Source organism: Loxodonta africana, chromosome 9, assembly GCF_030014295.1.
Source record: "Loxodonta africana isolate mLoxAfr1 chromosome 9, mLoxAfr1.hap2, whole genome shotgun sequence".
Lineage (NCBI taxonomy): Eukaryota > Metazoa > Chordata > Mammalia > Proboscidea > Elephantidae > Loxodonta > Loxodonta africana.
In genome coordinates this window covers 45,603,901-45,622,793 of record NC_087350.1, presented here as the reverse complement: position 1 = coordinate 45,622,793, position 18,893 = coordinate 45,603,901, and the positions used below count along the sequence as shown (strand labels likewise).

At 39.0% G+C, this 18,893-nt stretch overlaps 1 protein-coding gene across 5 annotated transcripts in view; it reads right to left on the bottom strand.

Moving 5' to 3' along the window:
* Nucleotides 1-18,893, bottom strand: part of FNBP1 (formin binding protein 1) — a 149,337-nt gene that overhangs the window by 64,766 nt on the left and 65,678 nt on the right. For all 5 annotated transcript variants that reach the window (XM_023544839.2, XM_064291333.1, XM_064291330.1 and 2 more), the window contains exons 3-4: nt 13,685-13,741; nt 12,832-12,979 (exon numbers count right to left, since the gene is read on the bottom strand). In XM_023544839.2, coding sequence (XP_023400607.2) covers nt 12,832-12,979; nt 13,685-13,741 — 205 coding nt within the window. The remainder of the gene's footprint in view (nt 1-12,831; nt 12,980-13,684; nt 13,742-18,893) is intronic.

Genomic DNA, 18,893 nt, shown 5'->3' with positions numbered 1-18,893 from the left:
TAGTCTTCAAGGTGACATCTTTGTTCTTCAACACTTTGAAGAGGTCCTTTGTAGCAGATTTGCCCAATGCAATGCGTCTTTTGATTTCTTGACTGCTGCTTCCATGGCTGTTGATTGTGGATCCAAGTAAAATGAAATCCTTGACAACTTCAGTCTTTTCTCCGTTTATCATGCTGTTGCCCATCGGTCCAGCTGTGAGGATTTTTGTTTTCTTTATGTTGAGGTGCAATCCATAGTGAAGGCTGTGGTCTTTGATCTTCATTAGTTAAGTGCTTTAAGTCCTCTTCACTTTCAGAAAGGAAGGTTGTGTCATCTGCATAACGCAGGTTGTTAATGAGTCTTCCTCTAATCTTGATGCCCTGTTCTTCTTCATATAGTCCAGCTTCTCGGATTATTTGCTCAGTATACAGATTAAATAGATATGGTGAAAGAAAACAACCCTGACCCACACCTTTCCTGACTTTAAACCAACCAGTATCCCCTTGTTCTGTCCGAACAACTGCCTCTTGATCTGTGTAAAGGTTCCTCACGAGCACAATTAAGTGCTCTGGAATTCCCATTCTTCACAATGTTATCCATAATTCGTTATGATCCACACAGTCAAATGCCTCTGCATAGTCAATAAAACACAGGTAAACATCCTTCCGGTATTCTCTGCTTTCAGCCAGGATCCATCTGACATCAGCAATGATATCCCTGGTTCCACGTCCTCTTCTGAATCCAGCCTGAATTTCTGGCAGTTCCCTGTCGATATACTGCTGCAGCCGCTTTTGAATGATCTTCAGCAAAATTTTGCTTGCGTGTGATATGAATGATATTGTTCTATAATTTCCACATTCAGTTGGATCACCTTTCTTGGGAATAGGCATAAATATGCATCTCTTCCAGTCAGTTGGCCAGGAAGCTGTCCTTCAAATTTCTTGGCATAGTTGAGTTAGAACCTCCAGCGATGTATCTGTTTGTTGAAACATCTCAATTGATATTCCATCAATTCCTGGAGCTTTGTTTTTCACCAATGAAAAACAGAGCAGCTTGGACTTCTTCCTTCAGTACCATTGGTTCCTGATCATATCACACCTCTTGAAATGGTTGAACATTGACTAATTCATTTTGGTACAATGACTCTGTGTATTCCTTCCATCTTCTTTTGATGCTTCCTGCGTCGTTTAATATTTTCCCCATGGAATACTTCACTATTGCAACTTGAGGCTTGAATTTTTTCTTCAGTTCTTTCAGCATGAGAAACACTGAGTGTGTTCTTCCCTTTTGGTTTTCCATCTCCAGCTCTTTGCACATGTCATTATAATACTTTGCTTTGTCTTCTCACGATGCCCTTTGAAATCTTCCGTCCAGTTCTTTTGCTTCATCAATTCTTCCTTTTGCTTTAGCTGCTCGATGCTCAAGAGCAAGTTTCAGAGTCTCCTCTGACATCCATCTTGGTCTTTTCTTTCTTTCCCGTCTTTTCAGTGACCTCTTGCTTTTTTCATGTATGATGTCCTTGATGTCATTCCACAACTCGTCTGGTCTTCGGTCACTAGTGTTTAATGCGTCAAATCTATTCTTCAGGTGTTCTCTAAATTCAGGTGGGATATACTCAAGGTCATATTTTGGCTCTCGTGGACTTCCTCTGATTTTCTGCAGTTTCAGCTTGAACTTGCATATCAGCAATTGATGGTCTGTTCAACGGTTGGCCCCTGGCCTTTTTCTGACTGATGATATTGAGCTCTTCCATCGTCTCTTTCCACAGATGTAGTCAGTTTGATTTCTGTGTGTTCCATCTGGCGAGGTGCACATGTATAGTCGCCGTTTATGTTGGTGAAAGGAGGTATTCTCAATGAAGAAGTCGTTGGTCTTGCAAAATTCTATCATATATAAATCTATATGGTATAGATATTTACACGGACCATGTGGGAAAGTCCTGAGTCACCTTCAGTCTTGCTTAAGAGAGCATTTCTCATCCTCTCTTAAATGCCAAACCATAAACACAGAAACACTGGTGGCGGGAGCTGCATTCTGCTTTGATTCAGTAAGGCTGATTTTCTCAAAGTCTCTTAAAAGAAAAATTCCTCCTCAATGAACTTGTTTACCATTTCCTAAGCTGCCTATTTCCTAGTGTCATGCTCAGTTGCTTAACTTCACCCCAACACCAGCCGCCTGGACACTGGGCAGGAGACCCTACACATGGTCCTCGCATGCTGCTTAGGCTGAGTTTCCTTCGCCCTCGTTCTGGCTGCCTCTTTTCCCGACTGTTCTCTGTTACTCTCATGCTGATTTCGCTGCCCAGATTTCTCCACATTCAGCACTCTACCTAGTAGTGTTTTTCTGTTCTTCAAATAATCCCTCCTTTCATGTTCCTTAAAATTCTAATTCCTCTGAGGAATTTGGATTAACTCTAAGGATGAAAGGATCAATTAAAAATGAGCAATATTAAGGAGCAAATGACTGAGGTCCCTTACTTGATCCTCTCCAAGGGTATAAAGCTATTACTTCCAAATCCAAACAAGGAGAATCTCCACTGATAAGAGTTACAGGTAGAGTGCCAGGCTGAGGGGGGCAGTAATCCTTCTTTGGGTTGGAAGGTCTTAAAGTTTAATTCACTCATTCATTCAACTAGTGTTAACTGCATGCCCACCAGGGCACAAGCATGGATAAAACAGTCCCTGTCCTCATGAAACTCAAGTTGATGCACTGGTAAGAAAAACAAGTAAGGGAATAGAGAGGTATGGGGGTGAGTGAAGGGTGACACTAATATCATTGTTCGAGGAACACCTAGATGCCAGTGCAATTAGATTGATGTGAAGGAAGGGTAAATGGAAGGGGGGAAGGCAAGAGAAATAGGCAGGGCTAGACCACAGACAGCCTCCCAAGTCCTAGTGAACAAGACGGGAAGCTGCTAGTCTGATGTGCATTTTTTAAAGTTTGAGCTGGCTGCTGTAGGGACAGTGTACTGAAGGAAGTGGGACAGAACAGCAGGGAGACCAAGAAGTAGGCTGCTGCACTTGTCTAGGGGAAAGCTGGTGGCAGCTCAGAGATGGAGATAGGCAAGCATGGAAGCAGGGAGACAAGCAATTCTCCCACTTCTTACGAGAAAAAGGAGGTATCATTTTAGCTTACAAGGGAGAAATACAGAATGCAAGATTACATTTCAGACCCAGAATTTAAGTGTCCTGATAACCAAATATGTTATCCCATGAATGATAAAATAAAATTTCTTTTGGTTCACTAGACCAATGGCTTTGTAGGTAGTACAACCACAGTGGTGATAGGGTACATGCTTAATTAACAGAATGCTATTATCACATGTTCTTTTAAAACAAAGAAGATAACAAAACAAAATATACCATCTAGATATGTGTTAAATCAGGGGATATCTGTGTGTGTTGGGGAGAGAAGTCTGAACCCAAACCATAAATAAAAATTTTAAAATAACTAATAGCAGTACCATAAAGACAATTCCTAATTCTCTGGGCTGGCCACTGTATAAACATGACCCAAGCAAAAGACCAACTAAAGGATAGAAGGGTGTCTTGCTGTTTGATTTGTGTAAACAAGGCCAATGACGCCAGAATAGAACAACTGCTATGAAAACTCACTGCTCCATTTCCAGATTATGACATCTATAATTAGTCTTGGTTTTATGTGTTTTCCTTCTACAGGTCCTGGCGTTATTACTGAGCGTCCACAGTTAAATCTCATGAGAACTGAATAGATCAGAAATGGATTTTTAATGAACTTGATCATGTATATAAACTCCTTTTAGTTTTTGCTTTCCTTCATGTTAAGTATTACATATTTGCTGTAATCTCTTATAAAAACTCTTTGTAAACATACTAGAGACAGTCCATGCCACAGAATTGCCTTATATATATTAAATCCCTTCATAAAGTCCATAAATAGGACCTATCCAATACCTGATTTTAAAAAGAATGTTACAGCTTATAGCACAGTATCAATTTTCAGCATTTTGGAAACCTTGGGAAAAAACTGAAATGGTCAGTTCTAAGAAATGTGGGGTCTGTAGGCATACTCTGAGGTTTATAAAAATTTTAGTGAGTCACTGAAGGTATTGTATAATTGTCTCCTCTACAACACTTCAGATAATTATTGCCAAAAAGTGATTCTGCTTTGGGCCAACATTTTGTGAGTAATGAACCATATTTTCCAACTGTAGGGAGAAGTTTTCTTGGAGGTTCCAGCAAATGTCGGCCAGAACCTCTTGGTTTCCCTTCTGGAGCTGCAAAGCACCACAAATTTCCCATGTGCGATTAGTAGTAATCATTCTGGATAACCGTAAACAGACTCAAAGGTTGGAGCTCAGCCAAACAATTTCTCTAAAATTCTTTAATGACTTAACATGCATAGCTAATAAGTGTGTATTTTCAGTAGTTATTATGGAGAAATATCAACTCTGAATTACCACATCACAGATTGGCCAATTTACATCCAAAGTTGATAATTTCAGTGACATCTGGGAGTGTCGTCTATAATTCTGTTAAAGGCCATCAATTTTACAAATGATCAGAGCTTAATCAAGAATCATAAAGCACATATGCTTAATCATGTACGCTTTGACCTCTTCTTCTTACTTCTCGGAATTTAACTTGGGGAAATAATTTCCCCACAAAGGAAACAGGTATGAAAGTAAAGAGTTTACTGTGGTATTTATGTAAATAAATAAGTCATTAAGATGAAAAATCAGAAATAAATTATAGATCAAGCAATAAAGAATTAATTAAGGAAATTGTAATAGTGTTAGAATAATACACAGCCACTACAAATTCTAATTATTAAAACTACACATTTTCATGTAGAAACATGGAAAATGCTATATTAAATGGGGGATAAAGAAGAGCACAAAATTACATCTACAACATGCTTTAATATTATATATAAATGCCATCCAAAAGGAAACTTGGAAAAATGAGGACTTTGATTTACAAGGGGTTGTGAGTTTTTGTTCCTTAACTGAAGAGTTTTAGCAATATTCTTTTAAAGTTTTGGTAATTAATAAAAATAATAGCACTGCCCCCCCAAAAGGGGGGGGCTTAAATAAAATAAATAGAAGTGCTTTTTGTATGTGGTCAGCTTAAAATGATGAATACAGTATTCACTGTAAATTTGCAAACATCTAAAAAATTCAAGCGAGTATAAAATTTCCAGATTTTACTACATTAAAGTGACCACGTTACCTTGTAAGGAACTTTTGATTTCTAAGTTATTTCTACTCATTATTATTATATCCCAATAAATCCTAACCATTGTCATACAGATCAGATTTGTTGATAATTTATGTTTTTGAGTAAGAGGCAGAAGACAAAGTAAAGGAACTGTCATTGTATACTTTGATTTATATTCCCCCTCCCAAAGACTGGCCACTGATCCTATTATCTCTAAAGAGAAGCTGAACATCTCACCAAAAATAAGGTTGCCTTAAGTGGAGCCCATTATGTGAAGAAATTAAGCTCTTCTCTTCTTGGGAATCTAGGACTGATCATGCTTCCTATGGAAAACCAGTGCTGGCTCAGAATTGGCAAGGAAGACTACAGTGCTATGCTCTTGTAGATGGCCAAGTTAAGGTTCTCTTTTTAAAGAATGTGCTTTTAAAAATTCAACATGTTTTCAAAATAATCCTACAGTTTTATGTGACAGTACAAATACTGGTTATTCATAAGGTTATGTGAGTAAACTGTACTGTGATATGAGAATACAGTATAAGTGGAAATTACTGTATCAAAATGATCTTCTTTCCTAAAAACATAAACAGCAAGTGCTATTCTATTTTACAATTGGAGATCTAAAGACTGAAAGATCAAACAGTGGGCTCACTATCATGATATGGCCCCCAAATCAAGAAAAGTATTAATCACTCCCTCTATGCTGCTTTCTTCTACTTCCTTTCAAATCCATACAAAAATGGAAGGAAACCTCATCTTGTGCCTAGTGGGCGATTTTTCACTATGCAGATACTTCTTAGAAATTCATCTATTTAAGCATATCACTATCTAAACGAAAACTAATTTTCTACCAGATTCTCAACCGAGCTGAGAAATATTTTCTACATGCAGTAATGAGATCCAGCAGTAATCCTCTGAGTTCTAAATAGTACCTTTGGGCAGAAAGGATTCTGCCACAGTATCTAACGGCCCAACACGTATTACACAGATGGTTGAAAATGGTACTTAAGCAAGACATTATTTCTATTCAACAAAGAGAAATAGTAGGTGGGTCTAAACTTTAAAAGGCAGCTTATTTTCAATACCATCTACAAATTCAATAATTTCAGAAAGGTTGTTTTAAATTCATTGGACAACTGTTGTTAAGACATATGGTTATGAGGAAGCCTGCATACACTCCTGTTTTCTGTAATAAATCCTGATGAAGAAGCTCCGGGGTAGAAATGAGATTCGTATTGAGAAACGGAATGACCATACTAAGAGCTTCCAAGTGTTCGGTACTTATTTCAATATACCTGAGCGCTGTGCTAGGTGGTTTGTACCTGTATTCTTGCAATCCTTTGTGAGGTAGTTATGGTGAGCCCTCAGTTTACAGATTCAAAACTAGGAGCTCAAAGGTTATGTAACCTGCCTAAGGTCACACAGTTGATAGGGGTGCCACAGCTCTGAGTCAGGTTTGCTAACTGGAAAGTCTGTATCCTTTCCTTTCCTGGCCCCACAACCTAGCAGGAAGTTACAGCTCCATGGGAACAGTGCTGACTTTGGCTCTCCTCCTCTTCCAAGAAAGATCTGAAGCATACTGTCAGCCTTTCATTGTAGCACAGCAAAAAGGCAACTGAATTTGGCATCAGGAGACCTGAGTTTTAGTTTCATTGTGCCACTTCTGCCAATAATAAACTTTACCAGAAAAAGGAAATGATAACATTCTCCAGTTGTTTTGAGTCATCCTTAAGAAAATTAGAGTGTTTAAGAAGAGTCAGAGTAGCCAAAAGTAAAAGCTTTAAAGGAGACATGTTAGTTAGTATGAGAAGATTTCAAGTGCCTCCTTTTCTAAAGCTAATTCTGGGTGAAGATGTTTATAGTATTTATTAAACAAAAACATACATTCAAATGGGCTCTGTCCTGAGAGGAAGGATGCCTGGGTTTGAATCCCCTTTCCACCACTTGTGTGGCCAACTCACTCCACATTCCTGTGCTCCGGGCTCCTTATCTTGTGTAAAATATTGGTCACCATTCCAAAGGGACATTGTGAGGAATGACTGTAAAGTATAACAGTTCTTAGCTATTAAATCTATAAAAACAAACACTTGAGAGTAAATGATTAATATCCAATATTTTCAGAATAATTAAAAAAATTAATTGCTATTTGGAAATATACAACAGAATGCCACGTTATGTACTCATTCGAGATAATGATAAGTTTTACTTATTATTTATCATATATTAACATATCAATACATATTATTTATCATATTAATGTCACAAATATGCACTTCTCTACTGATATTCATTCTAGAATTTCCAGAGGTTTCACAATTTTTTATTGTTTCATTTTAACATAATTGCAAAATGCATCAAGGGAACATGGTGTTTGCAGGTCCTCCCAACAGAACAGCTGACTCAGAGCTGCATACTTGTAACTTCCCTTAAAATAAAAGCAATGTTACGTATTGCAAGATACTACCTAATGTAATTACCTACAATTTACTCCACAAATTACTATCATTTCTGATAAAAAAGGAAGAGAATTCAAAATGCAAATAAGACTGACCTAAAAAAAGACATGTGTTTAGCTTAACTAGTAAAAAATGTCTGCCTTGAGCATTATATTCTTTTAAGAACTATCTATATGGGATCAAAGTGACAAAAGCAACTTGAAAAATTAGATAGGAACCTTAAGGGACAGTGAATTTTTGTTAATGGGAGAGGAACAATTCATAAAAGGGGGGTAAGAACAGTTGCACAACTCAAAGAATGTAGTCAATGTCACTGAACTGTACATGTAAAAGATTTATGCAATCTGAAGAGAAACCAGAGTATGAATTGTACATGTAGACATGGTTGAACTGGTGTATGTTTTGCTGTATATACTCGCAACAACGTGTGATTAACAGTGAGTAAATAAAACAAAAGGACTCAATCGTAACACGGCAAAGAAATACAAGGCTCCTCAACTAGTAAGACCAAGTCTAACTGAAAACCAAGCCAAGTCTAAGACTGCTTCTTCTGCTTCTCAGTTACTTCTTTCACTCCACGAGTATTTATTGAGAGCTGCTTTGTGCCATACCAGGTGCTATTCCAGGGGCTTGGGATACAATGGTGGACAAGCAAAATCCCTGCTCTCATGGAACTTACATTCCAGTATGGATGAAAGGCAAACAAGTAAATACATAAAAAGTCAGATGCTGATAAATACTATGGAAAATAAGTAAAGCAGGGAAGCAGTCAAGAATGGAGTAGGGGACCTGGGGAGGGACTTGCAATTTTAATTAAGGTGGACAGGAAAGACCTCAATGAGAAGGTAACATTTTTGAGAAAGAAGTCAGGGAAAGAGCTCTGCATATATCTGGGAAAAGCCTTCCGAGGACAGAAAAGAGAGTACAAAGGCCCTGAGGCAGGAGCATTACCAGACAAGGCTGAGGAGCACCAAGGAGGCCATATGGTTGGAGAAGAGAAATTCAGACAGGGAGCAAAAGACCAAGTTATATGAGCTTCACATTTCACGATTCACTCCAGAAAGAGAATGTACATTTTTTACTACGGTAAACGTACAGACCTTTTGCTTAAAGAGTTGGCTGAAATGCTAAACTATATGGGTGGAGGAAGGTGAGTCAAGAGGCACAAATCACTGACCAAAGTAACAAACAGGAAGAAAGTATAAATCTTTCTAAGGCCGAGGGAAGTTCAGGAACCAGGGAAGCAGTCCAACACAATGTTTAGATTTATTTTATTTACTATGATGTTATTAGGTATTTGTGCTCTTTTCTGGATCTTCCTGCTTCCTTTCCACCACATAAAATAAAAAGGGTTTTAATGAATGGTCTAGCAGAGATTGTCATCTAATTTGGGGCTCTAGTGCAGGCTTTCTCAACAGGCCAGGTAATTCTTTTATATGGGGGGTATTCTATGTATGCATTGTAGGATGTTTAGCAGCATCTCTGGCCTCTACCTACTAAATGCCAGTAGCAGTCCCTCCCCCTGAGTTGTGACAACACAAAATGTCTCCAAACATTGCCAAATGTTGCAGCAGGGGTAAGTAGGGTAAACAAAATTGCACCCAGTTGAGAACCACTGTTCTGAGGTGAAAAGATAAAAATTCTTTATCTCAGTTTATTAACACATTGGTTTTTTTGTTTGTATGTTTGTTTAACCAATGTGTTAATCTTAAAGCATGTACCTCTTCCTTCTAAACATACCCAAAGCCAAGTGCCACATACTTACACTTTAGAAAGAAACTGCAGGAGGAATGGGGAAAAGTGAGCTGTGTGAAGCATGTGCACTAATTTCGTCCATTGTCTTTATATCATTCACAAACATTTACAAATAATCTCCACTTTGGGGCTAGATGTTTGTTCATGCATTCTTTCATTAATTCATTCATCCAGACATGCACACGTCTATCTCTCCAAAAAATTTTATGGCGCACTATTCTAGACACTGGTGATACAGAAGTGAGCAAAGGAGACACAAGGCCCTGTGGAAGATCATATTTTCCAATATGATGGCTGCAAAACTATCTGCCATCTCACATGTTCTTCCTTAGTGTGACCTTGATAATGCTCCCATCAAGAGGTAGAGTCAATTTCTCTATCCCCTCGAACCTGGGCAAGCCCTGTGGCTGCTTTGGCTACTAGAATACAGCAGAAGTAAGTGACGCTTGGCCAGTTCCAGAGTTAGCCCTTAAGTGGCCTGGCAGCCCACCTCCTGTTTCTCAGAGTTCTGTGCTGCCATGTAACAAGTCCAGGCTACTTTGCTGAAAATGGTATTTGAGGCACCAAAATCCATTGCCATTAAGTCAATTTTGATTCACAGTAACCCTACAGGACAGAGTAGAACTGCCCTGTAGGGTTTTCAAGGAGCTGCTGGTGGATTTGAACTGCCAGTCTTTTGGTTAGCAGCTGTAGCTCTCCATAGCTCTTAACCACTGTGTCCCAGGACTTCATCTGAGGCACCAGTCATGTGAATAAAGAGGCCATCTTGAACACCCAGCCTAGCAGAACCTTCAGATGACTCCAGGTGACTTCTAACTACAGATACCCTAGAGAGATCAACCAAGAACTGCCCAGCTCAGCCTAATCAACCCCAGAACCACAGGAGAGACTAATACACCGTTGCTTTAAGCCACTAAGGTTTGGGGTGGAGCCCTGATGGCACAGTGGTTAAGAGTTTGGCTGCCTACCAAGAGATTGGCAGTCTGAATCCACAAGCCACTCCTTGGAAACCCTATGGGGCAGTTCTATTCTGTCCTGTAGGGTTGCTATGAGTTGGAATTGACTTGATGGCAATGGGTTTGGTTTGGTTTTTAAGGGCTGCGGCGGTTTGTTGCACAGCAATAACCAGAGCAGTCTCTGATTTAAAAAAGCATATAATCTACAAATACTCTCCTATGTGTTCCCAATTCTTTCATACTGACACATAAGTTGACTGACATTCATATGTGGCCTATAAAAAGTTATATGCAACTCTCAGTTCTACCTGTAACTCTACTTGTCTACTTTCACTGAAGAATTATTTTAAAAAGGCCTCTTACCCCCAAAACTCCTCCAGCAACCACCCCAGTCTCTGCTCCCCTTGGTAAAACCCTGCCTGTACTTACTGTCTCCGCTTCTCCATGTTCCCTCCTTCTATTTCCCTTAAACCGACTCCAATGGGGGTTTCCGCCACAACCACTCTACCAAACTGCTCTCATAAAAGCCAGCAGCAATGACTGCCACAGTGGGAAAACCAATAGTCAACTCTCAGGCCTCATCTTACCCGAACTACATCAGGAGCATCTGACTTCTTGTTCTCTTGATTTAGCTCTTAGCCCACTGGCTACTCCATCTCAGTCCAACCAACTCTTAATCAGTCCCTGAGGCTCACTTTATCACCTCTTTTAAGTACTTTCTCAAATGTCTCCTCCTTGGTGGGGCCTTCCCTGGCCACCCTATTAAAACACCCTATTCAAGCACCTTCCACTCTCTTTCTAGCTCTGCTTGTCTCCATACCACTTACCACCTCTGGCATACCATATAATTTACTTATTTAGTTCACTGAAGTCTCCACCATCACCACCACCACGACTACCGTCAACCGCTACTAGAAAGTAGACTATACAAGGGCAGGGATTCTTGTCTGTTTTGTTCACTACTGTATCTCTAGTGTCTTGGCACAAAGTCGGTGCTGAATAAATATGGACTGAATTAATGAATATCAGAATGAAGTGACTGGGGGTGACATGATTCAAGAATAACCTTGAATCTGGCTGGTCATCACTGGCATTCATGGTCCTATATAATCTGGCTACTAATTATGTCTTCATCCTTGTTTCTGAACACCAGCCCCCAATGAACCTCCGTAAGAACCTCAGATGTTCTAAATACCTCCTGTCTCAGGGCCTTTGCGCTGGCTGCTCCCTCTATTGAATGCTTGCCTCAGATAATTCCTATTCATCCCTCGGGTCTTAGCTTCAGTGTTAAGCCCCTGGGAAGACTTTCCCTGATCCCCAGGATGTCACATAATCCTATTACATACTTCCACAGCACCTGTACTCTTATTTTGTAGCAACTGTTACAACTGCATAAGTCATCATTTTTGGCATCACTCTTGCTGTCCCTTCCATTTCAACAGGAACCATATTTATCTTGTTGACTCATATATCCCCAGGGCATAAAAAGAATGATTGTGGACTCAAATTTATGTAAAAAGCATATCATTTGCTAACTGTGGCACTTTATCACTAATAACAAATTATTATGCACCTCACAATCAAAGTACAATGATATAGACCATGACTTAAAGATAAAGCCCTTAAGGCAAAATATCGACAGTGAATATTTTATTTCAAGTATTCCTTTGTATCTTTTGTTAACAATAAAAACTATGAAAAGATTGTAGTGGTGGCAAAAGGAATAATATAGTCTTGTTCATTAGATTGCGATGAATGAGCCAATAAGCAAAATGGATTATTCCTGGGTTTTTTTTTTTTTAACTCCTTTAAGAACTTATTTTAATACTACTTATTCTACACATTATATAGTATATTATACTGCTTACTTTTTTTATGTCTAGTAACCTCAGATGTATTTAAATTTCTCAAAGCAAATCATATTCTGGGGTCCACAGATGAGTGTGAATGTCTGAAACCAAAAACGAAAGCTCTTGCCATTGAGTCAATTCTGACTTATGAAGACCCCATGAGTGTCAAGTAAGGTTTTCAGTGGCTGATTTTTTTGAAGTTGATCATCAGGTCTTTTTTCCTCGGGGCATTAGGTGGATTTGAACCACCAACCTTTAGGTTAATCAAGTGCCAACTATTTGTGCCACCTGTCTGAAGGACTGTTGAAATTGTATATAAAGATCTAGGAACAGGGTCCAGAGCTTTTATACAGTTCTCAAAGCCATCAGTCTAAGGCCTATCAATCTTCAATTTTATCTCTTCTAGGGATAGTCCTGGAATCTTGATGGCATAGTGGTTACAACCTCAGTTGCTAACCAAAAGGTCAACAAATGGAATCCACCAGCCACTCCTTGGAAACTCTATGGGACAGTTCTACTCTGTCTTATAGAGTCGCTATGAGTCAGAATCACCTCGATGGCAACAGGTTTGGTTTCGTTTTAGCAACAGACCCACTGTCTTTGGTCCATCTCTTAGGAAGAAAAAATAAACGTTTGTTACCGATTTCCTCTCCTGCTTCAGTTCTTGGACGTAGCGTGCTAACTCCACAGTGATCTGTGAGGTCATGTTCTCGGAGATAACTTCATGCTGTCCAGCGTAGTCGTTCATTTCATTCAGGGTGGAAAGGAAAGCTTTACATGATGTATACCTATGACACAGAACACACATCATTTCTTTTCAAACAAGGCCACATCCATTCTAATGCTGCTTTACTCTGATGAAATATTAACTAAAATCAAGTTAATTTGCCTTGACCTCCCATAGGATCCTGACAATTCATTACACATATAGTGTTCTCACCAAAATGGCTCAGGATTAATTACAAGTGAAATACTTTTCATTTTGTGAAACTGACTTGTTCTACATAATGCAATATTTGGCTCTGTTATACTTAGTCTAAGTATAATCCAAAATATACACATACACCATTTGTACTAATTTAACGGATATTTAGATCTACATTACAGACACAATATTTTTGAGCTGTCCATATTAAGATGCCTTAATTGCTGGCTGAAATTGACACATTTCTTAGATGAATGGTAGTATGATAGATTTTGACATAACACAATCAAGTCACATCTCTAGAATACATAATCCACACTTCTGTTATTTGGTTCAGATTATATTTTAATCTTTTCCTAATTGCTTTGAACAGAACCATCTGGAGTAGGTCTAATGGATCTACATAAGAAAAGTTAATTGAAAATGCTTTTATTGTTCTTTCCCCCAACTCAAAAGCTGACACAAATATGAATAGTGAGTGCAACTTAATAGATATTTCTCCTTCCCCTTCATAATCATCACCAGTGGCATGTACGTATTACCCAATAATTATCAATGGTAAACATACTTGTATTCTTCTTCCTCCTTTGAGTTCTTTTTAGGTTGGTATCTCTTGGAAAGATTCCTAAAATAAAAATGCAGACATGTCACTTTATATAGAAAGATAATTGAGAAATCAGGGATGAAAGATAAAGTTACTGCTTTTGTTTATAAGTTTAAGTCACAAAATGTCCCTACCTGAAGTCCATTTATTTCCCAGCATCTCTCAACATGTGTGGTGCAGCTCCTGTTATTAAGGACGCACATAGCTTTTATTCTTTTACCACACAGGTAGAGAAAATAAGAATAGAAAAGTTCACTAGCTCATCACTTAACTGGATGTTAAGACCTGACTTTATTTGACTAGAGAGTACAGACCATGTACACATATGCAATGGTTCTCATTTGTAGCACTGAGCTTAGGGAAGTATTTCTTACTAGGCCACCACACCCTCATGGTCATCCTCAGTCTGGCATTACTGTCTCAAACCCAAGGGAAACATGGATTGTTGTCCAAATGTTTAAATTAGAAATCAAAGTGTTAGGGCATATTTTCAAGGCTGTGTGGCTGCAACCCCAAAGAACTAATGAAAACTACCTATGAATAAGTCTTCTCAAAAGAGATTGAGACAATATTTTGTGTTAAGACACTTTAACTAGGAAAACTTGTCACCTGCCTAGCAGGTCTACACAGAATGCACTCAGATTAATCAAAGTCACCCTCGTCTTCCTAATCCTGTCTCTAGGTCAATAATATAAATATTACATTTAGCATGCTTAAATTTACACAAAAACTAAGAGGTATTATGAAAAAAGAAAGCTCACTAACATTGGTTCTACTGGCTGATTTCTTATGGATCCTGACTTTAAGCCACCTGTCGTTAGAGATGGCCATAGGATGGTGACTCATGTTCCACAGTGGGCTTCCCATCTGTCTGCATCTTAGTATTCACTTCCTTGTTTACTCTATGTTGCTATTCCCTCTTTTATCATAGCTAACCTTACTATTTCACATTTTACTTTTAAATCTTCCATTATCCCTAAACCTACAGATTCGCCTAGAAAAAATATCCAAAAATAAATTTATAATTTTAACCATGGTACTTTCATTCTACAAAGAGGTGAAATTCATTCCTAACAATCTTCACTAGATAACATGAGAAACAGAGTTTAGCGAAAAGGACGTTGCTCTGGTAATCAAGAGACCGTATGCCTGGATGGCATAACCTCCGACAAATCAGTGAACATGAGTGTGTTTCCATTTCCTCATCTGTAAGTTGGAGGGGGTTGGACAAAATGATCTTTACTTCCCATCTAGTTTTGAAATTCTGAAGGAATATACAACATCCTATTGTTGTGATTATTCATAAAATGAAGGCATGACAAATGAGTACATAAACAATTGAAATATTATAATTAGACCAAATGATGAAAGAATGTACTTACTTGAAGGTTGCTATCATGTGAACATACATTTCAACAAGTATATAAACTACAGCATATTTTCTCTACTGATACTGTGGACATACAGCAAAGTTTACCTAGTAAGTCTAGATCCAAAAGAATGTGAAAAAGGAATATTTCCTTAAAAGATGTGCCTTATATAAAAAATAATTCAAAGAGAAATACTCTATGTTGAAAGCACAGCACAATCCTTTGAGCTGGTTTATCACAACCATAGGGTCGCTGAGTTGGTAATCGACTCGATGGCAGTGGGGTTTTTTTTGTTTTATCACAACCATTTCTTTAAAGGTAGATTGAGTAAAAACACCACAACAAGTATCGGGAATGAAAAGAAGCAGATGGAAAGCAGATGACTATATAATCAATATTCTTTTCAAATATGCTTAGATTAGCATACACAGGGGGCTGGAGTATTAGAAAAGACTAGTGGCTGCGTGTGAGATATTTTTAGTATATAGTTTTTTTTTTTTTTTTTATAACTTTTATTAAGCTTCAAGTGAACGTTTACAAATCCAATCAGTCTGTCACATATAAGTTTACATACATCTCACTCCCTACTCCCACTTGCTCTCCCCCTCTTGAGTCAGCCCTTTCAGTCTCTCCTTTCTTGACAATTTTGCCGGCTTCCCTCTCTCTCTATCCTCCCATCCCCACTCCAGACAAGAGTTGCCAACACACTCTCAAGTGTCCACCTGATATAATTAGTTCATTCTTCATCAGCATCTCTCTCCCCCCAGCTGACCAGTCCCTTTCATGTCTGATGAGTTGTCTTCGGGGATGGTTCCTGTCCTGTGCCAACAGAAGGTCTGGGGATCATGGCCGCCGGGATTCCTCTAGTCTCAGTCAGACCATTAAGTTTGGTCTTTTTATGAGAATTTGGGGTCTGTATCCCACTGATCTCCTGCTCCCTCAGGGGTCCTCTGCTGTGCTCCCTGTCAGGGCAGTCATCGATTGTGGCCAGGCACCAACTAGTTCTTCTGGTCTCAGGATGATGTAGGTCTCTGGTTCATGTGGCCCTTTCTGTCTCTTGGGCTCTTAGTTGTCGTGTGACCTTGGTGTTCTTCATTCTCCTTTGATCCAGGTGGGTTGAGACCAACTGAGGCATCTTAGATGGCCGCTTGTTAGCATTTAAGACCCCAGACGCCACATTTCAAAGTGGGATGCAGAATGATTTCATAATAGAATTATTTTGCCAATTGACTTAGAAGTCCCCGCAAACCATGTTCCCCAGACTCCCGCGCTTGCTCCGCTGACCTTTGAAGCATTCATTTTATCCCGGAAACTTCTTTGCTTTTGGTCCAGTCCAATTGAGCTGACCTTCCATGTATTGAGTGTTGTCTTTCCCTTCACCTAAAGCAGTTCTTATCTACTGATTAATCAATAAAAAACCCTCTCCCACCCTCCCTCCCTCCCCCCCTCGTAACCACAAAAGTATGTGTTCTTCTCAGGTTTACTATTTCTCAAGATCTTATAATAGTGGTCTTATACAATATTTGTCCTTTTGCCTCTGACTAATTTCGCTCAGCATAATGCCTTCCAGGTTCCTCCATGTTATGAAATGTTTCACAGATTCGTCACTGTTCTTTATAGATGCATAGTATTCCATTGTGTGAATATACCACAATTTATTTACCCATTCATCCGTTGATGGACACCTTGGTTGCTTCCAACTTTTTGTTATTGTATACAGACCTGCAATAAACATGGGTGTGCATATATCTGTTTGTATGAAGGCTCTTGTATCTCTAGGGTATATTCGCAGGAGTGGGATTTCTGAGTTGTATGGTAGTTCTATTTCTAACTGTTTAAGATAACGCCAGATAGATTTGCAAAGTGGTTGTACCATTTTACATTCCCACCAGCAGTGTATGAGAGTTCCAATCTCTCCGCAGCCTCTCCAACATTTATTATTTAGTATATAGTTTTAAATATTAACCCTTTCTTCTATTAACTATAACTTATAAATTGAAAATACCACTTCTAAATTCACATATAGAAAGTCTTTCAAAACTGTTATTTTAAAATTTCATTTAAATCCACTTTGTTTTTGAAGCTTCCAGACCGTATCGGCCATAAAAGTAATTTAAATGTTACAGCTAGTCTAAAGAAACAGCTTGAATTAATCCAGGTAAAACCAGCACTCTTGATAGCCCCTCTTCATCAGTAAAATCCTGAACAGGAGTAAATACCTGTTGTAGGCGATAGTCCATTAAGACCTTCAAGTTCTGATGAATGAGCATCACTTTGATGTTAGCATATATAGCACTCAAAATGTCCCTTAAAAGCACTAATGAATAATTCACTCTATAAATACCAGCCGAAAACTAAAAGCCTAAGAGGTCTACAAGTGAATTTCAGGTCTAAGACCAACTTTCCATTTCCATTCTTTGGAGACAGGCTTTCTTGCCCTTATTTGTATTAGGTTATTAAAAAACAAACAAGCAAATAAGCCACATACAAAAAAATCTTCAAATTTCTGGGATCTTCGAGAAATTACTAGTGTTTTACACGCTTAACTTGCTCTTCAGATAGGCTAATTAAAAAGGTAAGAGACAAGGATACATCCTTTAATAAGGGTGCTGGGCAATGATCTGGTTGCTCATAAGAACCCCAGGGGCACTTCTGAAAACGAGATACTTGGGCCTCATTCCAAACCCTCTGGAAATAGAAGGTTTAGGGCTGGGCCCAGGAATCTTTTGTTATATCTTTTTTTCTTTTGTTTTTTAAAAGCTCACTGCAAGATTTCCAGATACAGGGGGCAGAATAAAATTCAAGAATTGTACTCTGCCAATAACTAAAGGTGAAAAATAAAAGCCAGGAAATTTTTCAATAGCAGAAAATTAAACAAATGAAGAAAGGTGCATAACCTTGGGCCACAAACTTTGAAAGTGGTACTGAGGTGAGGGACAGAAAGAAGATTCTGGGGCAGCTTGAAATGGATGCTAACCCCACCCTAGCCCCCTCAGCAGGGAAATAAATCCACAATACCCTGAAAATCAATTTAGACAAAAGTAAGCAGAGGGGCAAGTAAGCGCTCAGGGAACAGTGACAGAAAAACTTTGAGAAGAAACACCCATCCTGACAACCCAGATTCCCAGGACTTGGAAGAGAGCAAGGGCTGGCCCGCCCCAACTCTCCTCTTTCCAGGGCTCCAAACTGAGTACATGGGAGGAATCACCCCAACATAGGGATCCCGCAGGTACAGGATACACTTTTGACCCATTGGAGAACCGTTAACAAAGTTTCAGAACAGAGAACAGAGCTTAGAGTCTCAAACAAAGACAACGTGCACAAACAAGGCCCTTTCCTACCCCCACCCCATACCACCCAGCCTCAGGTTTCAGCAAACTGGGTGGAACACACAATACTCCAGCCTCAAATGGAGCTCAGATGGAAAGACCAGCAGGTACTAGAAAAGAAAGGAAGCGTGGGCAGGAACAATCACCAACACTCTATCAGACCAAACCTGAGCACTTGTGTTTCTTACATTGCTAAGAAAAACATATCAGGCATCAGCCTCAGAACTTTTCATGTTTTATCCAGGGCTTTAAACCGGTTCACTCTGCATTCAGCCCCTGCTGAGAATTCATATTTCTACTCTAGATACACTGAATCAGAATTTACGCTTTAACAAGATCTCCAGGTAATTCTTAAAACAAAAACCAAACCCATTGCCATGGAGTCAATTCAGACTCACAGCAACCCTGCAGAACAGAGGAGAACTGCCCCCATAGGGTTTCCAAGGAGCAGCTGGTGGATTCAAACAGCCGACC